The following is a 23729-nucleotide window of genomic DNA, read 5'->3' as shown; positions in this document are numbered from 1 at the left end:
GCCTATCCTAGTCCCATCCTCCTCCTCTGTACGACTTCCACCCAGCCTATCCTAGTCCCATCCTTCTCTGGATGACTTCCACCCAGCCTATCCTAGTCCCATCCTCCTCCTCTGTACGACTTCCACCCAGCCTATCCTAGTCCCATCCTTCTCTGTATGACTTCCACCCAGCCTATCCTAGTCCCATCCTCCTCCTCTGTACGACTTCCACCCAGCCTATCCTAGTCCCATCCTTCTCTGTATGACTTCCACGCAGCCTATCCTAGTCCCATCCTCCTCCTCTGTACGACTTCCACCCAGCCTATCCTAGTCCCATCCTTCTCTGTATGACTTCCACCCAGCCTATCCTAGTCCCATCCTTCTCTGTATGACTTCCACCCAGCCTATCCTAGTCCCATCCTCCTCCTCTGTACGAGTTCCACCCAGCCTATCCTAGTCTCATCCTTCTCCTTTGTACGACTTCCACCCAGCCTATCCTAGTCCCATCCTCCTCCTCTGTACGACTTCCACCCAGCCTATCCTAGTTCCATCCTCCTCCTCTGTACGAGTTCCACCCAGCCTATCCTAGTCCCCTCCTCCTCCTCTGTACGTCCTCCACCCAGCCTATCCTAGTCCCATCCTCCTCCTCTGTACGACTTCCACCCAGCCTATCCTAGTCCCATCCTCCTCCTCTGTACGTCTTCCACCCAGCCTATCCTAGTCCCATCCTCCTCCTCTGTACGACTTCCACCCAGCCTATCCTAGTCCCATCCTTCTCTGTATGACTTCCACCCAGCCTATCCTAGTCCCATCCTTCAATGTACGAGTTCCACCCAGCCTATCCTAGTCTCATCCTCCTCCTTTGTACGACTTCCACCCAGCCTATCCTAGTCCCATCCTCCTCTGTACGACTTCCACCCAGCCTATCCTAGTCCCATCCTCCTCCTCTGTACGACTTCCACCCAGCCTATCCTAGTCCCATCCTCCTCCTCTGTACGACTTCCACCCAGCCTATCCTAGTCCCATCCTCCTCCTCTGTACAACTTCCACCCAGGCTATCCTAGTCCCATCCTCCTCCTCTGTACGACTTCCACCCAGCCTATCCTAGTCCCATCCTCCTCCTCTGTACGACTTCCACCCAGCCTATCCTAGTCCCATCCTTCTCTGGATGACTTCCACCCAGCCTATCCTAGTCCCATCCTCCTCCTCTGTACGACTTCCACCCAGCCTATCCTAGTCCCATCCTTCTCTGGATGACTTCCACCCAGCCTATCCTAGTCCCATCCTCCTCCTCTGTACGACTTCCACCCAGCCTATCCTAGTCCCATCCTTCTCTGTATGACTTCCACCCAGCCTATCCTAGTCCCATCCTTCTCTGTATGACTTCCACCCAGCCTATCCTAGTCCCATCCTCCTCCTCTGTACGAGTTCCACCCAGCCTATCCTAGTCTCATCCTTCTCCTTTGTACGACTTCCACCCAGCCTATCCTAGTCCCATCCTCCTCCTCTGTACGATTTCCACCCAGCCTATCCTAGTTCCATCCTCCTCCTCTGTACGAGTTCCACCCAGCATATCCTAGTCCCATCCTCCTCCTCTGTACGTCTTCCACCCAGCCTATCCTAGTCCCATCCTTCTCTGTATGACTTCCACCCAGCCTATCCTAGTCCCCTCCTCCTCCTCTGTACGTCCTCCACCCAGCCTATCCTAGTCCCATCCTCCTCCTCTGTACGACTTCCACCCAGCCTATCCTAGTCCCATCCTTCTCTGGATGACTTCCACCCAGCCTATCCTAGTCCCCTCCTCCTCCTCTGTACGTCTTCCACCCAGCCTATCCTAGTCCCATCCTTCTCTGTATGACTTCCACCCAGCCTATCCTAGTCCCCTCCTCCTCCTCTGTACGTCTTCCACCCAGCCTATCCTAGTCCCATCCTTCTCTGTATGACTTCCACCCAGCCTATCCTAGTCCTATCCTCCTCTGTACGACTTCCACCCAGCCTATCCTAGTCCCATCCTCCTCCTTTGTACGACTTCCACCCAGCCTATCCTAGTCCTATCCTCCTCTGTACGACTTCCACCCAGCCTATCCTAGTCCCATCCTCCTCCTCTGTATGACTTCCACCCAGCCTATCCTAGTCCCATCCTTCAATGTACGAGTTCCACCCAGCCTATCCTAGTCCCATCCTTCAATGTACGAGTTCCACCCAGCCTATCCTAGTCCCATCCTCCTCCTCTGTACGTCTTCCACGCAGCCTATCCTAGTCCCATCCTTCTCCTCTGTACGACTTCCACCCAGCCTATCCTAGTCCCATCCTCCTCCTCTGTATGACTTCCACCCAGCCTATCCTAGTCCCATCCTCCTCCTCTGTACGACTTCCACCCAGCCTATCCTAGTCCCATCCTTCTCCTCTGTACGACTTCCACCCAGCCTATCCTAGTCCCATCCTCCTCCTCTGTACGACTTCCACCCAGCCTATCCTAGTCCCATCCTCCTCCTCTGTACGACTTCCACCCAGCCTATCCTAGTCCCATCCTCCTCCTCTGTATGACTTCCACCCAGCCTATCCTAGTCCCATCCTCCTCCTCTGTACGACTTCCACCCAGCCTATCCTAGTCCCATCCTCCTCCTCTGTACGACTTCCACCCAGCCTATCCTAGTCCCATCCTCCTCCTCTGTACGACTTCCACCCAGCCTATCCTAGTCCCATCCTCCTCCTCTGTATGACTTCCACCCAGCCTATCCTAGTCCCATCCTCCTCCTCTGTACGAGTGCCACCCAGCCTATCCTAGTCCCATCCTCCTCTGTACGACTTCCACCCAGCCTATCCTAGTCCCATCCTCCTCCTCTGTATGACTTCCACCCAGCCTATCCTAGTCCCATCCTCCTCCTCTGTACGACTTCCACCCAACCTATCCTAGTCCCATCTACCTCCTCTGTACGTCTTCCACCCAGCCTATCCTAGTCCCATCCTTCTCTGTAGGACTTCCACCCAGCCTATCCTAGTCCCATCCTTCTCTGTATGACTTCCACCCAGCCTATCCTAGTCCCATCCTCCTCTGTACGACTTCCACCCAGCCTATCCTAGTCCCATCCTCCTCTGTACGACTTCCACCCAGCCTATCCTAGTCCCATCCTCCTCCTCTGTATGACTTCCACCCAGCCTATCCTAGTCCCATCCTCCTCCTCTGTACGACTTCCACCCAGCCTATCCTAGTCCCATCTACCTCCTCTGTACGACTTCCACCCAGCCTATCCTAGTCCCATCCTTCTCTGTACGACTTCCACCCAGCCTATCCTAGTCCCATCCTTCAATGTACGAGTTCCACCCAGCCTATCCTAGTCCCATCCTCCTCCTCTGTATGACTTCCACCCAGCCTATCCTAGTCCCATCCTCCTCTGTACGACTTCCACCCAGCCTATCCTAGTCCCATCCTTCTCCTTTGTACGACTTCCACCCAGCCTATCCTAGTCCCATCCTCCTCCTCTGTACGACTTCCACCCAGCCTATCCTAGTCCCATCCTCCTCCTCTGTATGACTTCCACCCAGCCTATCCTAGTCCCATCCTCCTCCTCTGTACGACTTCCACCCAGCCTATCCTAGTCCCATCCTCCTCCTCTGTACGACTTCCACCCAGCCTATCCTAGTCCCATCCTCCTCCTCTGTACGACTTCCACCCAGCCTATCCTAGTCCCATCCTCCTCTGTACGACTTCCACCCAGCCTATCCTAGTCCCATCCTCCTCCTCTGTACGACTTCCACCCAGCCTATCCTAGTCCCATCCTCCTCCTCTGTACGACTTCCACCCAGCCTATTGTCATGGAAATTTTGTATTGTTGGTCGAACTTTAAATGTGTCATATATTCGTGTTATTCATATGTCTCTCGTGTGGCTTAATTAAAGCTCTGAAGGCTGCAATTGGGCCATGCGCATGTACAATGTATGTATTACAGTACTCAGCTTGGTAATGGATGAGATGGCAGATCTGCGCTTATAGACCGGCGTGTATACCACCACGGCATTCCATGCGAATGCTGCTGTCAGTAGACCGTGGGCCTGTATCCACATATCAGCAGCATGGTACCACGTGGGCTTCATAACGCAATGCGCAAGCGGTGTGAACTCCACGTGTAGGCTTATGCATATCTTACAACCCATTACCAACTTGAAACTGTATCTTGGATGGATGTGTTTTAATAAAGATCGTATCGGGCCCATCCAGGTACAGACTGATATTTTTAGGGAGTGCTTGTGCAGAGAATTTTACATACCAATAGAAGCTAGTAGGACAGGAAATATGACCTCAGATGGCTCATAGGGGGGAAGGGGAGGAAGTCTGCTGACCTCAGAAGACTCATGGGGGAGGACCAGTGATAGATAATAGCAAAGGCTATGCTCCAATTGGAATGTATATCCTCTGTATAGGCAATCCCCATTGTATTGTTCGGTGGGAGGGTTTGACTTTATTCATGTGGGGGGCATGTGTGTATTTTTAATAAAAACAGAGAGCTGAGCCTAAAGCCGGCCCTTATGTGAGTTGCAACCAGCCTTAGAGTGTCGTGTGATCATTCTAGGGTAACGGAGCTCCAATCACCCACAAATTCAACAGAACCAAAGTATTTGGATGGGCAGGAATCGTGTAGTTTGGCTGCAGTCGTGGTAAGCGAGATTCGCACAGCTTTTTGGGGGATTTCTGCGCATCCAACTGCGAGTACTCACGGTAAGGAAAAATTCGTTAAAGCGAATTTCCAAGACAGTTTGGCGAGCCTGGTGGATACTAACGCGTATTCTTGCGTAGCTAACCTAGAACGAGGGGGGAATGGCCATCATGAACTAGCAAAAAGTATGCCGGCACATTTCAGGTCTCTCTGCCATTAAGAGGATCGCTTTTTGCACGTTCGTGTGGCTGATTTCGCTCTCTGTTAGCTAACAAGAAATACCGCTTAACAAGGACCTCGTTTTTTGTCCTAAACTCTTGATTTGTGGGTGAAAAGACGAGGGTTTGTCTCTGCTGAGAGCAGCAGAGGGGTGGGTTTTGGTTGGCTGGATTTGGTCAAGTTTAAAAATCTTCCAACCAAAAATTAAACGGGTATATGTTTTAGTGGGTAAAAGTTGTTGCATAGTGTTAGGTAAGTATTTGTGGGCTGTAGGTACTGTGGTGATTGCTTTACCCCCTCCACGTGAGGTAATTATTACAGTGCTGAAAGGCTTAGGTTAATTGTTAACTGTTGTAAGATCTCTGTGTGTATGTAGTCTGTACAATGTTTTGTGGTACTACTGCTCCCAGCAAGCATGCAGCAGGGGGTCCTTTCTGTTACATGTGCATGTTAGTGTGATATGTTGGTGTTTTATGTCCGTTCTGTGATTGTGCCCAAATTGTGTTGTATGTGTGCTGTATATTGTTGTGTAATTGTCCAGTGTATGTTCTGTCTAAAAGTCTGTTTTATGTAAGAGGCAATTTTGAGGCTAGAGTCTGCTGTGTGTTTCCCTGTGGGGGGTCATTCTAGTATCTGCCATGTGCTCCTCTGTGGGGGGTCATTTTCTTGACTAAACCACATGGACTCCTTTTGTTTGGTGGCCATTTTGTTGGCTACCAAATGTGCAGTAATCTCTATGCAATGTGCATGAAGTTTCCTATATGCATTTGACCCATATTGTGTTTTTAATCCAAATTTTTTACAGTTTCATTTGTTTGCTTTTAGCTTTAAATTTGCGTATTGCCAGCCAATTTAAAGTGTATTAAGCGAGTTTTCCCCTCACGTGTTCCACATTTAATGAGCGCGGTGTAGTCTGGGTTTTTGCACATAGATTTCTTGTATAGTGATTATGTTTTTCTTGTGTTTTTCCTGTTAAAAGTAGTTCCTTATTGTAAAGCGGGTTTGTTTTAAGCTGCTGTGTCGCGTGTTTCACGTCCAGCAGACTTTTTGTGTAAACGGTTCTAGGTGGTTGCAGTAAAGATTGCGTGTGTAGCGCAGATCGTTTAGCGGTGCTGATAGGAGTGATTTTTGCGTCAGCAACAAGGTTACTTTTGGCGCAGTTTTTCGGTTTACCTCTGTGTAATTGTTTTACTGTGAAACGTCCCGTGTTTTTCATAAGGATCCACTTTGTCCTTTTTAACAGTTTTTCAGGTTGAAAAAGGGTTTTTCTGTGTGTATTAGGAAAGTTTTTTTCTTTACACAAATTTCCTAAAGGTCAGTTAGCAGGTTTCTGCCCAACCAGTGACCCCTAAGTAACATCCAAGAACCCCTCTTTTTGTTTTGACTTGTGTTAGCTACTGTGTGCAGGGAGAGAAAAGCCACTTTCATCATTGTGCGGTGTGGCCTGCCAAACACAGTGGGTGATGAGAACCACATAAATTACGCTGTGTGAGTGGGCGGTCCAGGGAAATCCTGGTTACCACAAACACTTCGGGTGGTCAGGATCACACAAATTGCGCTGTGGGAGTGGGAGGTGTGCTCTCAGTCTGACCGCCACTTGATGCGCTTCGGGTGATCGATAAGTATCACATAAATTACGCTGTGCTGGGAAAGTGGTGGAATCAGGCCTCTCGGTAGGATCCCACCGAGTGCTCCAGGGGGTAAACAGGTACCCGGACGCGGGATATATACCAGTGACTAGTCACGATGGGCAGTAGTCAGTCCATGAAGAGAGAGGGGGAACCAGCCCTCTTCAGGGTAAGGACAGCTGCACAACTGATGAAGGTGAGTTTGGGGGGGAAGTCTACAGAACCCCTCAAAAGGTGGAATAAATGGTCGAAGGGTACCAGATGGGAAATTCCCCGGGAAGGTACATTTGACGCATGGAGGTGGGAAAAATTCATCTCTGAATTTGGACCACGGATGCAGGCGTCAGAACTAGAGATCGCACAGCTATGGCTTCACAGGTCAATCCGATTAGGGAAGCAAGGCATACATAAACTGGTGTCTGTCCGGAAGAACCTGGTGATGTATACCTGGCCTCCAGAGGGAATAAAACAGGAGGATCCGGTGTCAGAGGTGGAGGAAGCTCTTTCAGGGCTGACTCTACTAAGGCAGGCAGGATCAGGGTCTGCTGGGGTTCCCCAACAACCAACAGTGGCTGAGATAAGTATAACTGCACCTGTCTCTTCTGTTAGTGACGTCACTCTTGACATACCTTCTGTGTCTTCTGTCTCTATGCCTCAGCCTCTGCCTCTACCTCTCCCTTCTCCCTGCTTCACCCCAGCTCCTTCTGTTTCCAACTATGAAGCCTACTCAACAACCGATTTGCAGACTATCTGTGAATCAAGGGGAATAGACACCCGGTTAAAAAACAGGGCGGATTGCATCAAAGCGCTACGAACCACTGATCAGACCCCTGCCCCCCAGCTATACCCTGATCTGAGGGACCTCAAACCTGAAGGTGCAGTAAGCGAGGTGGTTAATCTAAGCCCACCGATGATGCTGGGCCAGCCCTTGCACTCTTCCCGGACCGAGGCCTATCCAGTCAGGGTGCAGCAATTTGAAGGTCCTCCCAATGCACAGGGGGAACGGACTTTAGGGGAACGGGTAGTTTGGCATGTCCCCTTCACCCCGGCAGAGATCCGCACTATTCTGGCTGAGCTCCCGGACTATCGAGTCAATCCGAGAGGATTTGCTCGAATGTTTGGACAAAACCAGTTCAGCTATGGTATGAGCGGGTCAGATTGTGCACAGATCCTACGGGCAAAGGTGGGCATGGAAGTGGCCAGTACAGTGATTGCAGGGTGCTCTATAACCACGCATGAGGAGATGACTTCAGGGGGCAAAGAGTTCTGTACACAGCTAAAGGCAAAGCTTCCAGAAATGTATGGTGCTACCTCTACTACGGACATGATGAAGCTCACCCAGGGTCCTAATGAGGAAAGCGCCTGCTTCTGGCGCCGTCTCAAGCAGACGGCACTGGATGCGGATCTGGAAGTTGGACCTGATGCTCCAACTGAAGGGGTAAAGGTGACCGCGACGCACATTCTGTTGCGGGCCAAATTTTTGGAAGGCATCGATACTAAAATTCGGGAAAGGCTGGTTCTGGCCCGACCCGAATATAATGAGATGTCTATCCCTGCTATCCTTTCCACTCTTGCGGCAATAGAGAGGGAAATGGATAGAAGAAAACAAGACAAGGCCAAAGTTCTTATGTCCCAGACCCCACACGAAAAACCAAGGGATCTGGGTCACAGGAAGGATAGGCCCCCACCCAGGTGCTTCCAGTGCCACCAAACGGGGCACATGAGGAGGAGCTGTCCCCAATTACCTAAAGGTCGGTGGCAGTTCATTCCTGATGAGTCCTCCGCCCCTATGACCACCATGGTAAGTAACTCCTATGAATTCTCATAGGAAGTTGACAAATCGGTGTCGGCCCAGATCCATCTTTTTCTAGAGGAATTAAAATATCCCCTCCCTTGCCTCACCGACACCAGTGCAGCAAGAACGGTCCTGCGAAAACAGGACATCCAAGGCAAGGTACCCCTCTCAGGGGAAAACCCTCCTAACCCCTACTAACCTCACTATCAAACGATGCACTATTCTTAACCCAGCTTCTCTTCTTCCTGTGTCGGAAGATGAGAAGGGGGGGGAGGACAGCAATGACAGTGCTGAATTTTGCAACACGACTAACAATACTAACACCTCTTCTGCTAACATGTCTTCTTTGTCCACTACTAATCTCTCTTCCAAAGGACACGACTGCATCTCTTTGGTGGAACTGGAGTCAGCGGCGACACACCCCATATCACCCCGAGAGTAGCGGTAAGGTTGAACGTCTTCCGATACCCAAAAACCTTGGCCTGAGTGTCTCCCCATTGCCCCCTATTCCATCCGGAATGCCCCTCGGCAACCACATGGGCTGTCACCCTACGAGGTGTTGTTTGGGGGACCTCCCAAAACAGGGTTGTACTTTCCTCAACAGTTGTCGTCTTTGCATTCACAGCTTACAGGTTATGTGCAATCTCTGCAACGGGAGCTGCAGAAGATACACCATCGGGTTCGCGAATCGCTCCCCGATCCAAATACAATAACAGGTGTTCTTTCTATTGAGCCAGGTGATTGGGTCGTCCTAAAGAAACATCAAAGAACCGGACTCGAGCCACGGTTCACCGGACCATACCAAGTCCAGCTGACGACACCTACCTCACTCAAGCTCGAGGGACGAGACAACTGGGTGCACGCAAGCCACTGCAAGAAGCTTCTCAGCTACACCAGAGAATGAGGGGTGTCATTTTCCTTTTTCTTTTTGTTTGTATGTCTTACATGTGTGTGAACGGAGGAAAAGATGGCAGATACCCCAACCTTTTATTTAAAATGCACCTACGTTTAGCCAGAACCGCCAACAAAACCAACTGTTGGGTATGCTCTAAGCCCCCACCCAGTCATCACATGTCCGCAATGGCCGCTGTTCATGCCCTATATGACATCCGCGTCGGCATGAAAAAGCAAGGGACCCCTGGTCAGCCCCCACGTAGACATTTGTCGGTAGAACTTAATGACACATTTTTAGCAGGTAACATCAGTTTCAGCACCAATATTAGCTCTAGCTCCTGTAGGGCCCTCGTCAGTCCATTATGGGTAACTGGGCAGCTAGGCAGCCCTCAGGTGTGCTTTAACATCAGCTTTGGCACAGGTAACAAGTTTGTTGGGACTACCACCTGCGAGGGAGGTATAACTGTCAATCTGACTAACCAGACTTCCTTTCTGAGTAACCACACTGACCGACCAGACCACGTGTGTTGGAAGGACGGATGTGATGTGCAGACTGAGGGAGCAATCCCCCAGTCTGTGCAACTGTTGCTCAGTACCAGAGGCCGAACGAGGAACTCCTCCTGTTCTGCTCTGACAGGTCCATACTATTTTCTGTGTGGTTCGGCAGCCTATAGAACATTCCCCCAGAACGCGAAAGGTTCGTGTGCCCTCATAAAGCTAGTCCCCGCATCCTATGTAGTGATGGACCATGAAGAGTTGATGGTCCACAAGAAGGTAAGGATGGCAGGGAGAGTTCGCAGGGAGCTGTTCTCTGAGGGCGACCAGGCATGGGCTTGGTTCCCCTCATGGACAGGATGGGGAATAGAACTTATGAAGCGCCTGAACAATTTTTCTGTCATCGTGGATAGTATGTTTAACGAGACCGTAGAGGCTGTCAGAGAAATTGCCCAAGAACAACGGCAGATGGGAATTTTAGTGCTTCAGGAGAAGATGGCCCTTGATTATCTTTTAGCCGCCAAAGGGGGGTTCTGTGAGTTCATCGGAGAGGATTGTTGTACTTGGATAGAAGACACCGATGACAAGGTCCAGGCCCATATGGACAAAGTTAGTGAACTACAGGGAAAAGCTAGAGCTATAGCTAGTGAGGGTTGGAATCCGTTCAAGGGTTTGGGAGGATTGGGAGATTTCCTGTTCTCCATCGGATCTTGGTTGAAGGAAGTGGGGGTGTATATCCTGATGCTTCTCTTTTTCATCTGCCTTTTATATGCCGCGGTGAGATGTTCCTGTTGCCTCATCGACCGTGTAAGCCAAGCTCGGGCAGACGACCACATCTCCATGCCCGCTCCGGGGATCCCACTCCAACCACTGATCGGGGGAAGACCTCACCAACCAACCACCTTCTCTACAGATTACGTCCTGGCTTCCCTCTAAGTTATCTCTCTGAAGACCACATTCTCCAAGACCTTCAAGCAAGCTTCAAGCCTCATCATTGTTTGTGTCTGCGATTTGGAAAACTGTCTGGGTCGAGACCAGCCTTGTGTGGCCCCGTCTGCAGGGGCAATTTGAGAATCTATTGCTGGATCTCCCCAGACCACCGTGGGATCACAAGCTTTATTCATACCACAAGTCTGTTTGTGGTTTTTGCAAGAGCCTTCCTGTAGTGAAGGTTCCAACGCTCTTGAGGATCATCGCTTCAATCAAGCCTGTTTGCGTCGAGTCTGCGTCGGGTCTTGTTGTTTCAGGTACCCCGTGGAGCTTTATTCTCAGGGACAACTACAGGAACTCTTTGAAGTTTGAGACTACACCCATCAAGCTGAAGAAGATCAAGAAGGGACACGAGGAGAATATGATAAAACAGGAGGGAATGTCATGGAAATTTTGTATTGTTGGTCGAACTTTAAATGTGTCATATATTCGTGTTATTCATATGTCTCTCGTGTGGCTTAATTAAAGCTCTGAAGGCTGCAATTGGGCCATGCGCATGTACAATGTATGTATTACAGTACTCAGCTTGGTAATGGATGAGATGGCAGATCTGCGCTTATAGACCGGCGTGTATACCACCACGGCATTCCATGCGAATGCTGCTGTCAGTAGACCGTGGGCCTGTATCCACATATCAGCAGCATGGTACCACGTGGGCTTCATAACGCAATGCGCAAGCGGTGTGAACTCCACGTGTAGGCTTATGCATATCTTACAACCCATTACCAACTTGAAACTGTATCTTGGATGGATGTGTTTTAATAAAGATCGTATCGGGCCCATCCAGGTACAGACTGATATTTTTAGGGAGTGCTTGTGCAGAGAATTTTACATACCAATAGAAGCTAGTAGGACAGGAAATATGACCTCAGATGGCTCATAGGGGGGAAGGGGAGGAAGTCTGCTGACCTCAGAAGACTCATGGGGGAGGACCAGTGATAGATAATAGCAAAGGCTATGCTCCAATTGGAATGTATATCCTCTGTATAGGCAATCCCCATTGCATTGTTCGGTGGGAGGGTTTGACTTTATTCATGTGGGGGGCATGTGTGTATTTTTAATAAAAACAGAGAGCTGAGCCTAAAGCCGGCCCTTATGTGAGTTGCAACCAGCCTTAGAGTGTCGTGTGATCATTCTAGGGTAACGGAGCTCCATCACCCACAAATTCAACAGAACCAAAGTATTTGGATGGGCAGGAATCGTGTAGTTTGGCTGCAGTCGTGGTAAGCGAGATTCGCACAGCTTTTTGGGGGATTTCTGCGCATCCAACTGCGAGTACTCACGGTAAGGAGAAATTCGTTAAAGCGAATTTCCAAGACACTATCCTAGTCCCATCCTCCTCCTCTGTACGACTTCCACCCAGCCTATCCTAGTCCCATCCTCCTCCTCTGTACGACTTCCACCCAGCCTATCCTAGTCCCATCCTCCTCCTCTGTACGACTTCCACCCAGCCTATCCTAGTCCCATCCTTCTCTGGATGACTTCCACCCAGCCTATCCTAGTCCCATCCTCCTCCTCTGTACGACTTCCACCCAGCCTATCCTAGTCCCATCCTTCTCTGTATGACTTCCACCCAGCCTATCCTAGTCCCATCCTCCTCCTCTGTACGACTTCCACCCAGCCTATCCTAGTCCCATCCTTCTCTGTATGACTTCCACGCAGCCTATCCTAGTCCCATCCTCCTCCTCTGTACGACTTCCACCCAGCCTATCCTAGTCCCATCCTTCTCTGTATGACTTCCACCCAGCCTATCCTAGTCCCATCCTTCTCTGTATGACTTCCACCCAGCCTATCCTAGTCCCATCCTCCTCCTCTGTACGAGTTCCACCCAGCCTATCCTAGTCTCATCCTTCTCCTTTGTACGACTTCCACCCAGCCTATCCTAGTCCCATCCTCCTCCTCTGTACGACTTCCACCCAGCCTATCCTAGTTCCATCCTCCTCCTCTGTACGAGTTCCACCCAGCCTATCCTAGTCCCCTCCTCCTCCTCTGTACGTCCTCCACCCAGCCTATCCTAGTCCCATCCTCCTCCTCTGTACGACTTCCACCCAGCCTATCCTAGTCCCATCCTCCTCCTCTGTACGTCTTCCACCCAGCCTATCCTAGTCCCATCCTCCTCCTCTGTACGACTTCCACCCAGCCTATCCTAGTCCCATCCTTCTCTGTATGACTTCCACCCAGCCTATCCTAGTCCCATCCTTCAATGTACGAGTTCCACCCAGCCTATCCTAGTCTCATCCTCCTCCTTTGTACGACTTCCACCCAGCCTATCCTAGTCCCATCCTCCTCCTCTGTACGACTTCCACCCAGCCTATCCTAGTCCCATCCTCCTCCTCTGTACGACTTCCACCCAGCCTATCCTAGTCCCATCCTCCTCCTCTGTACAACTTCCACCCAGGCTATCCTAGTCCCATCCTCCTCCTCTGTACGACTTCCACCCAGCCTATCCTAGTCCCATCCTCCTCCTCTGTACGACTTCCACCCAGCCTATCCTAGTCCCATCCTTCTCTGGATGACTTCCACCCAGCCTATCCTAGTCCCATCCTCCTCCTCTGTACGACTTCCACCCAGCCTATCCTAGTCCCATCCTTCTCTGGATGACTTCCACCCAGCCTATCCTAGTCCCATCCTCCTCCTCTGTACGACTTCCACCCAGCCTATCCTAGTCCCATCCTTCTCTGTATGACTTCCACCCAGCCTATCCTAGTCCCATCCTTCTCTGTATGACTTCCACCCAGCCTATCCTAGTCCCATCCTCCTCCTCTGTACGAGTTCCACCCAGCCTATCCTAGTCTCATCCTTCTCCTTTGTACGACTTCCACCCAGCCTATCCTAGTCCCATCCTCCTCCTCTGTACGACTTCCACCCAGCCTATCCTAGTTCCATCCTCCTCCTCTGTACGAGTTCCACCCAGCATATCCTAGTCCCATCCTCCTCCTCTGTACGTCTTCCACCCAGCCTATCCTAGTCCCATCCTTCTCTGTATGACTTCCACCCAGCCTATCCTAGTCCCCTCCTCCTCCTCTGTACGTCCTCCACCCAGCCTATCCTAGTCCCATCCTCCTCCTCTGTACGACTTCCACCCAGCCTATCCTAGTCCCATCCTTCTCTGGATGACTTCCACCCAGCCTATCCTAGTCCCCTCCTCCTCCTCTGTACGTCTTCCACCCAGCCTATCCTAGTCCCATCCTTCTCTGTATGACTTCCACCCAGCCTATCCTAGTCCCCTCCTCCTCCTCTGTACGTCTTCCACCCAGCCTATCCTAGTCCCATCCTTCTCTGTATGACTTCCACCCAGCCTATCCTAGTCCTATCCTCCTCTGTACGACTTCCACCCAGCCTATCCTAGTCCCATCCTCCTCCTTTGTACGACTTCCACCCAGCCTATCCTAGTCCTATCCTCCTCTGTACGACTTCCACCCAGCCTATCCTAGTCCCATCCTCCTCCTCTGTATGACTTCCACCCAGCCTATCCTAGTCCCATCCTTCAATGTACGAGTTCCACCCAGCCTATCCTAGTCCCATCCTTCAATGTACGAGTTCCACCCAGCCTATCCTAGTCCCATCCTCCTCCTCTGTACGTCTTCCACGCAGCCTATCCTAGTCCCATCCTTCTCCTCTGTACGACTTCCACCCAGCCTATCCTAGTCCCATCCTTCTCCTCTGTACGACTTCCACCCAGCCTATCCTAGTCCCATCCTCCTCCTCTGTATGACTTCCACCCAGCCTATCCTAGTCCCATCCTCCTCCTCTGTACGACTTCCACCCAGCCTATCCTAGTCCCATCCTTCTCCTCTGTACGACTTCCACCCAGCCTATCCTAGTCCCATCCTCCTCCTCTGTACGACTTCCACCCAGCCTATCCTAGTCCCATCCTCCTCCTCTGTACGACTTCCACCCAGCCTATCCTAGTCCCATCCTCCTCCTCTGTATGACTTCCACCCAGCCTATCCTAGTCCCATCCTCCTCCTCTGTACGACTTCCACCCAGCCTATCCTAGTCCCATCCTCCTCCTCTGTACGACTTCCACCCAGCCTATCCTAGTCCCATCCTCCTCCTCTGTACGACTTCCACCCAGCCTATCCTAGTCCCATCCTCCTCCTCTGTATGACTTCCACCCAGCCTATCCTAGTCCCATCCTCCTCCTCTGTACGAGTGCCACCCAGCCTATCCTAGTCCCATCCTTCTCTGTACGACTTCCACTCAGCCTATCCTTCACAGATCCTATATCTGCTCTATGTTCCTTTCCTGCACTGTCTCTGCAGAGCCTATATCTCCCCATCTACTTCTGTCCCTCGGAGTCTAGCCCTTCCCCACCTATCTCTGCACTTCTTCCGCAGAGCCTCACTCTGTCCATTGCCCCTCCCCCTGCACTTCTTCCGCAGAGCCTCACTCTGTCCATTGCCCCCCCCCCCCCGCACTCCTTCCGCAGAGCCTCACTCTGTCCATTGCCCCTCCCCCTGCACTTCTTCCGCAGAGCCTCACTCTGTCCATTGCCCCTCCCCCTGCACTCCTTCCGCAGAGCCTCACTCTGTCCATTGCCCCTCCCCCTGCACTCCCTCCGCAGAGCCTCTCTCAGTCCATTGCCCTTCCCTCTACACTCCCTCCGCAGAGCCTCACTCTGTCCATTGCCCATCCCCCTACACTCCCTCCACAGAGCCTCTCTCTGTCCATTGCCCCTCCCCCTGCACTCCCGCCACAGAGCCTCTCTCTGTCCATTGCCCCTCCCCCTGCACTACTTCCACAGAGCCTCTCTGTCCACTGCCCCTCCCCCTGCACTACCTCCGCAGAGTCTCTGTCCATTGCACCTCCCCCTGCACTACCTCCGCAGAGTCTGTCCATTGCCCCGCCCCCTGCACTACCTCTCCAAAGCCTTCTCAATTGCCCATCTACACCGTTGGCTCCTGACCTTGAAGAGTCCAGCAGTGCACACCATCAGAGTGAAGCATGATGGGAAGACAGGAGCTACGATCTCCATGAAGATTGCCATATCATTCAACACATCAGCAAACAGCCTAAAGGAGGTGAGAAGTGAGGAGAATCAAACGGACAATGAAGACCAAGTGACCTGGAGGTCCCCAAACATGAGGTATGTAAGTGACCCAGCGGGTGTGGAGGTCCCCAAACATGAGGTATGTAAGTGACCCAGCGGGTGTGGAGGTCCCCAAACATGAGGTATGTAAGTGACCCAGCGGGTGTGGAGGTCCCCAAACATGAGGTATGTAAGTGACCCAGCGGGTGTGGAAGTCCCCAAACATGAGGTATGTAAGTGACCCAGCGGGTGTGGAGGTCCCCAAACATGAGGTATGTACAGTGACCCAGCGGGTGTGGAGGTCCCCAAACATGAGGTATGTAAGTGACCCAGCGGGTGTGGAGGTCCCCAAACATGAGGTATGTAAGTGACCCAGCGGGTGTGGAGGTCCCCAAACATGAGGTATGTAAGTGACCCAGCGGGTGTGGAGGTCCCCAAACATGAGGTATGTACAGTGACCCAGCAGGTGTGGAGGTCCCCAAACATGAGGTATGTACAGTGACCCAGCGGGTGTGGAGGTCCCCAAACATGAGGTATGTAAGTGACCCAGCGGGTGTGGAGGTCCCCAAACATGAGGTATGTACAGTGACCCAGCAGGTGTGGAGGTCCCCAAACATGAGGTATGTAAGTGACCCAGCGGGTGTGGAGGTCCCCAAACATGAGGTATGTAAGTGACCCAGCGGGTGTGGAGGTCCCCAAACATGAGGTATGTAAGTGACCCAGCGGGTGTGGAGGTCCCCAAACATGAGGTATGTACAGTGACCCAGCGGGTGTGGAGGTCCCCAAACATGAGGTATGTAAGTGACCCAGCGGGTGTGGAGGTCCCCAAACATGAGGTATGTAAGTGACCCAGCGGGTGTGGAGGTCCCCAAACATGAGCTATGTACAGTGACCCAGCGGGTGTGGAGGTCCCCAAACATGAGGTACGTAAGTGACCCAGCGGGTGTGGAGGTCCCCAAACATGAGGTATGTAAGTGACCCAGCGGGTGTGGAGGTCCCCAAACATGAGGTATGTAAGTGACCCAGCGGGTGTGGAGGTCCCCAAACATGAGGTATGTAAGTGACCCAGCGGGTGTGGAGGTCCCCAAACATGAGGTATGTACAGTGACCCAGCGGGTGTGGAGGTCCCCAAACATGAGGTATGTACAGTGACCCAGCGGGTGTGGAGGTCCCCAAACATGAGGTATGTACAGTGACCCAGCAGGTGTGGAGGTCTCCAAACATGAGGTATGTAAGTGACCCAGCGGGTGTGGAGGTCCCCAAACATGAGGTATGTAAGTGACCCAGCAGGTGTGGAGGTCCCCAAACATGAGGTATGTAAGTGACCCAGCGGGTGTGGAGGTCCCCAAACATGAGGTATGTACAGTGACCCAGCGGGTGTGGAGGTCCCCAAACATGAGGTATGTAAGTGACCCAGCGGGTGTGGAGGTCCCCAAACATGAGGTATGTACAGTGACCCAGCAGGTGTGGAGGTCCCCAAACATGAGGTATGTAAGTGACCCAGCGGGTGTGGAGGTCCCCAAACATGAGGTATGTACAGTGGGGATGGAAAGTTTGGGCCCCCCAGCTAAAAATGTGTATTAATGTGCATAAAGAAGCCAAGGAAAGATGGAAAAATCTCCAAAAGGCCTCAAATTACAGATTAGACATTCTTATAATATGTCAACAAAAGTTAGATTTTATTTCCATCATTTACACTTTCAAAATAACAGAAAACAAAAAAATGGCGTCTGCAAAAGTTTGGGCCCCCTGCAGAGTTTATAGCATGCACTGCCCCCTTTGCCAAGCTGAGACCTGCCAGTGTCATGGATTGTTCTCAATCATCGTCTGGGAAGACCAGGTGATGTCAATCTCAAAGGTTTTAAATGCCCCGACTCATCTGACCTTGCCCCAACAATCAGCACCATGGGTTCTTCTAAGCAGTTGTCTAGAAAACTGAAACTGAAAATAGTTGACGCTCACAAAGCTGGAGAAGGCTATAAGAAGATAGCAAAGTGTTTTCAGATGTCAATATCCTCTGTTCGGAATGTCATTAAGAAATGGCAGTCATCAGGAACAGTGGAAGTTAAAGCAAGATCTGGAAGACCAAGAAAAATATCAGACAGAACAGCTCGCAGGATTGTGAGAAAAACAATTCAAAACCCACGTTTGACGGCACGATCCCTCCAGAAAGATCTGGCAGACACTGGAGTTGTGGTCACTATTCCACTATAAAGAGATACTTGTACAAATATGGTCTTCATGGAAGAGTCATCAGAAGAAAACCTCTTCTACGTCCTCACCACAAAAATCATCATTTGAACTTTGCAAATGAACATATAGACAAGCCTGATGCATTTTGGAAACAAGTTCTGTGGACCGATGAGGTTAAAATTGAACTTTTTGGCCGAAATGAGCAAAGGTACGTTTGGAGAAGAAGGGGCACAGAATTGAATGAAAAGAACCTGCCCAACTGTGAAGCATGGGGTTGGATCAATCATGCTTTGGGGTTGTGTTGCAGCCAGTGGCACAGGGAACATCTCACGAGTAGAAGGAAAAATGGATTCAATAAAATTTCAGCAAATTTTGGATGGTAACTTGATGCCATCTGTGAAAAAGCTGAAGTTAAAGAGAGGATGGCTTCTACAAATGGATAATGATCCTAAACACACCTGGAAATCCACGGGGGATTACATCAAGAGGCGTAAACTGAAGGTTTTGCCTTCACAATCTCCTGACCTCAACATCATTGAAAATCTATGGATGGACCTTAAAAGAGCCGTGCGTGACAGACAGCCCAGAAATCTCAAAGAACTGGAAGACTTTTGTAAGGAAGAATGGGCAAAGATACCTCAAACAAGAACTGAAAGACTCTTGGCTGGCTACAAAAAGCGTTTACAAGCCGTGATACTTGCCAAAGGGGGCAGTACAAGATATTAACTCTGCAGGGGGCCCAAACTTTTGCAGACGCCATTTTTTTGTTTTCTGTTATTTTGAAAGTGTAAATGATGGAAATAAAATCTAACTTTTGTTGAAATATTATAAGAATGTCTAATCTGTAATTTGATGCCTTTTGGAGATTTTTCCATCTTTCCTTGGCTTCTTTATGCACATTAATACACATTTGTAGCTGGGGGGCCCAAACTTTCCATCCCCACTGTAGTTGGGGGTCAGGAGAGCTCAGATTGGTAGAGTAGAGGGGAGGCTGGGGGGTGGAGGGAAGGTGGGGGGGGGGGGGGTGGAGTTCAGAGGACAAACGATTGGCAGGTGGAGAGTTTTATGCCCGTTTGGCCATACTGGTAGGATTGGGGGAGGGGTGAAGGGGAGGCCGGGGAGAGGATTGGGGGAGGGGTGAAGGGGAGGCCGGGGAGAGGATTGGGGGAGGGGTGAAGGGGGGTCCGGGGAGAGGATTGGGGGAGGGGTGAAGGGGGGGCCAAAGAGAGGATTGGGGGAGGCCGGGGAGAGGATTGGGGGAGGGGTAAAGGTGGGGCTGGGGAGAGGATTGGGGGAGGGGTAAAGGGGGGGCTGGGGAGAGGATTGGGGGAGGCCGGGGAGAGGATTGGGGGAGGGGTGAAGGGGAGGCCGGGGAGAGGATTGGGGGAGGGGTGAAGGGGAGGCCGGGGAGAGGATTGGGGGAGGGGTGAAGGGGGGGCCGGGGAGAGGATTGGGGGAGGGGTGAAGGGGGGGCCGGGGAGAGGATTGGGGGAGGCCGGGGAGAGGATTGGGGGAGGGGTGAAGGGGAGGCCGGGGAGAGGATTGGGGGAGGGGTGTCTGTTCTCAGGATCTTACCTCCATCTCTTGGCGTCACAGTCCAGCTGACTCCTATTGGACAGAAAACAGCCGCCATGAATGTCAGGGAGGGGTTTCGGCAGTCCAGCTCCCTGATTGGCAGACAATGGTCCCACTGACTCACCACCATCATGGTACCAGAGATGACAGAATAGAAGCCGACACACCCCCACAATCCACACCAAAATGTCAGACCCCAAAACATTGCTGCCCCTCCCCCTTCACTGACAGACATCTCCCACCCCCGATGGTGACCACAGACGACTACTAATGGTGGATTGTGGATGTGTGGTCGGGACCTTCATACCCTTTAATCCATGCGAAGAGAATCCGTCCCACCATCCCGGTGCCGTCTGCAGAGAACAGAGATTGGTGATTGTCGGGGGATACAAGAAAAGGCAGACAAGGCAACAGTACGAGGCGAGCTCTGCGCACCTTTCAGGATCCACGTGACTGTGGCAGCTGCGACGGTGGCTGAACTGTCCCCCACACCCGATCCACGCAGGAGGGAATGAGTAGCCAACGAACCAGTCACACTGCTAGCAAAGGCCTGGGAAGGAGAGAAAGATGCGATCAGGCAGAATGGAACCGAGGAGGGGGCCACCAACCGAGGAGGGGGGGCCGAGGAGAGGGGGCCACAAACCGAGGAGAGGGGGCGACCGAGGAGAGGGGGCCACCAAGGAGAGGGGGCCACCGACCGAAGATGGACCGACCGAGGAGAGGGGGCCACCGACCGAGGAGGGGGGAACCGAGGAGAGGGGGCCACCGAGGAGAGGGGGCCACAAACCGAGGAGAGGGGGCCACCGACCAAAGATGGACCGACCGAGGAGAGGGGGCCACCGCCCGAAGATGGACCGACCAAGGAGAGGGGGCAACCGAGGAGAGGGGGCCACCGCCCGAAGATGGACCGACCGAGGAGAGGGGGCCACCGACCGAAGATGGACCGACCGAGGAGAGGGGGTGACCAAGGAGAGGGGGCCACCGACCGAAGATGGACCGACCGAGGAGAGGGGGCCACCGACCGAAGATGGACCGACCGAGGAGAGGGGGCCACCGACCGAAGATGGACCGACCGAGGAGAGGGGGCCACCGACCGAAGATGGACCGACCGAGGAGAGGGGGCGACCGCCCGAAGATGGACCGACCGAGGAGAGGGGGCCACCGACCGAAGATGGACCGACCGAGGAGAGGGGGGGGGGGGACAGACTGCCTCTCCTTTGCAGTATAAGGCAGATACACCACGACACCCCCTCCCCCCCACCAATCCCCCCCCCACACACAGCTATACCTGCACAGTATCCCACAGCTGATAGGCCACGTAGTCGTCACTCACACTGTCCGGGAATCCGTGTGGAAGGAACAGAGACTGGAAGACAAACAGAGACAGAGATCCGTCCTGAGAGAGCCGGAACCCCCAAGTATCCGGAACCCTGACACGGAGCAACATACAATACATGGAACCAATCACTGCTCAGCACCATGGACTACCCAACCCCTCCCCCCACCCCACTAATAGCCTACTTCCCCCCAGCCCCAGGCCCCTCCCCCTATTCCATGCAGTGACCCCAATACTCTTTGTGCCCCGCCCCTCCCCCCCACTATACATTGTAGAATGTAACAGGCAATCCGCACCCATGTTCCTCCTCCACACGTCTGCATTGCTCACTGCTACACATGTAGTAAGCGTGTTCTGTGCGCCATCCGGACTGGACTCAACGATGCTGATCTACACATGGATGTCTGAGGGGCCAAAAAGTGCCCCCCCCCCCCCCAGCCACAGCACCAATCAGCTGCTAATACTGCATTGTGCTGACATCACGAGGGCTCCTCCAATCACAGAGCACCTCACAGGGTCATGGGACGGCCCTTCCTGAAGCTCCCACCAATCACCAGGCAGCTCTGAATCCGATTGGTGGGTGTAGGAAGCTGATCTCCGTAAGTGAGGGAGAGCAATGACTCTGCGTTGGGTTGTGCGAGAATCCCCATCCTACCCAAGGGAGGGTTCCCCGATCACCAGACAATCAAGGAGAGGGGGAGCTGGTTCCCTACAGCAACACCCAGAACACGCAGCCCACGCTACCCGACCCGCAGCCCACGCTACCCGACCCGCAGCCCAAGCTACCCGACCCGCAGCCCACGCTACCCGACCCGCAGCCCAAGCTACCCGACCCGCAGCCCACGCTACCCGACCCGCAGCCCACGCTACCCGACCCGCAGCCCACGCTACCCGACCCGCAGCCCAAGCTACCCGACCCGCAGCCCACGCTACCCGACTCGCAGCTCACGCTACCCGACCTGCAGCACACTCTTCACAACCCACAATGCAAGCTACCCGACCCGCAGCCCACGCTACCCGACCCGCAGCCCACGCTACCCGACCCGCAGCCCACGCTACCCGACCCGCAGCCCACGCTACCCGACCCTCAGCCCACGCTACCCGACCCTCAGCCCACGCTACCCGACCCGCAGCCCACGCTACCCGACCCGCAGCCCACGCTACCCGACCCGCAGCCCAAGCTACCCGACCCGCAGCCCACGCTACCCGACCCGCAGCCCACTCTACCCGACCCGCAGCCCACGCTACCCGACCCGCAGCCCACGCTACCCGACCCGCAGTGCACTCCTCACAACCCAAGCCACGCACCCACATAGGAGGAGGAGATGCCAGAGGATACAGGACATCAGTATGACTGGAGGCAGGAGGAGGCCAACAACGGATTCCTACACAGCTCCCAGCACCCCACCCTGACCAATATGGGGGGCTGTCACCCTAAACAGACGTCTCACCACCAGGCAGTCCCGCAGGGACCCGTAGGTATCCCGAGTCTCCCTCTGACAGGAGATGTGGCCGTCTTTATCCCGCAGATATTTCTGAATGTCTCCAGTGCCGTATCGCTCTGTACACACAACAGCCATGTCTGCCGACAACTCCGTGTGCCGGGATGTGACTGTGACACGGAATCTGTGAGAGAATGACAGAAAGGAGAGACTGCGTGTTAGGACCCCCGCACTCTAATGCACACGCCGTTCCCCTGACCCCCACACTCTAATGCACACGCCGTTCCCCTGACCCCCGCACTCTAATGCACACGCCGTTCCCCTGACCCCCGCACTCTAATGCACACGCCGTTCCCCTGACCCCCGCACTCTAATGCACACGCCGTTCCCCTGACCCCCGCACTCTAATGCACACGCCGTTCCCCTGACCCCCGCACTCTAATGTACACGCCGTTCCCCTGACCCCCGCACTCTAATGCACACGCCGTTCCCCTGACCCCCGCACTCTAATGCACACGCCGTTCCCCTGACCCCCGCACTCTAATGCACACGCCGTTCCCCTGACCCCCGCACTCTAATGCACACGCCGTTCCCCTGACCCCCGCACTCTAATGCACACGCCGTTCCCCTGACCCCCGCACTCTAATGCACACGCCGTTCCCCTGACCCCCGCACTCTAATGCACACGCCGTTCCCCTGACCCCCGCACTCTAATGCACACGCCGTTCCCCTGACCCCCGCACTCTAATGTACACTCCGTTCCCCTGACCCCCGCACTCTAATGTACACGCCGTTCCCCTGACCCCCGCACTCTAATGTACACGCCGTTCCCCTGACCCCCGCACTCTAATGTACACGCCGTTCCCCTGACCCCCGCACTCTAATGTACACGCCGTTCCCCTGACCCCCGCACTCTAATGTACACGCCGTTCCCCTGACCCCCGCACTCTAATGTACACGCCGTTCCCCTGACCCCCGCACTCTAATGTACACGCCGTTCCCCTGACCCCCGCACTCTAATGTACACGCCGTTCCCCTGACCCCCGCACTCTAATGTACACGCCGTTCCCCTGACCCCCGCACTCTAATGTACACGCCGTTCCCCTGACCCCCGCACTCTAATGTACACGCCGTTCCCCTGACCCCCGCACTCTAATGTACACGCCGTTCCCCTGACCCCCGCACTCTAATGTACACGCCGTTCCCCTGACCCCCGCACTCTAATGTACACGCCGTTCCCCTGACCCCCGCACTCTAATGTACACGCCGTTCCCCTGACCCCCGCACTCTAATGTACACAACATTCCCCATACACACCCCACCAACCCCTTCCCCCGCATACACCCCCTACCCCATATACACACACACACATACACACTGACCTGTCAGCTTTCCCGTCCTCTGATTGGCCGCCTCTGTCATGTGATTTCAGCTAACAACGTGTCTCCTCATGAATTCGCTGATTGGTTGCCGGTGTCACGTGGCTTTCGGAAAAT

General features: G+C 53.3%; 1 protein-coding gene across 1 annotated transcript in view; it reads right to left on the bottom strand.

Moving 5' to 3' along the window:
- LOC149428378 (RUS family member 1-like) overlaps positions 1-23709 on the bottom strand; it is a 72900-nt gene extending 49191 nt beyond the window's left edge. Inside the window, exons 1-7 of the mRNA XM_089667488.1 lie at positions 23616-23709; positions 22243-22417; positions 20744-20821; positions 19891-20005; positions 19763-19808; positions 19456-19488; positions 15565-15670 (exon numbers count right to left, since the gene is read on the bottom strand). Coding sequence (XP_089523614.1) covers positions 15565-15670; positions 19456-19488; positions 19763-19808; positions 19891-20005; positions 20744-20821; positions 22243-22371 — 507 coding nt within the window. The 5' untranslated portion in view covers positions 22372-22417; positions 23616-23709. The remainder of the gene's footprint in view (positions 1-15564; positions 15671-19455; positions 19489-19762; positions 19809-19890; positions 20006-20743; positions 20822-22242; positions 22418-23615) is intronic.
- Between the last annotated feature and the right edge of the window lie 20 nt (positions 23710-23729).

Source organism: Staurois parvus, unplaced genomic scaffold (assembly GCF_062004578.1).
Source record: "Staurois parvus isolate SC_StPar_1 unplaced genomic scaffold, SC_StPar_1.0 ptg003284l, whole genome shotgun sequence".
NCBI classification, from domain to species: domain Eukaryota; kingdom Metazoa; phylum Chordata; class Amphibia; order Anura; family Ranidae; genus Staurois; species Staurois parvus.
The sequence above is the reverse complement of the archived record's forward strand: the minus strand, read 5'-3'. Positions and strand labels throughout refer to the sequence as shown.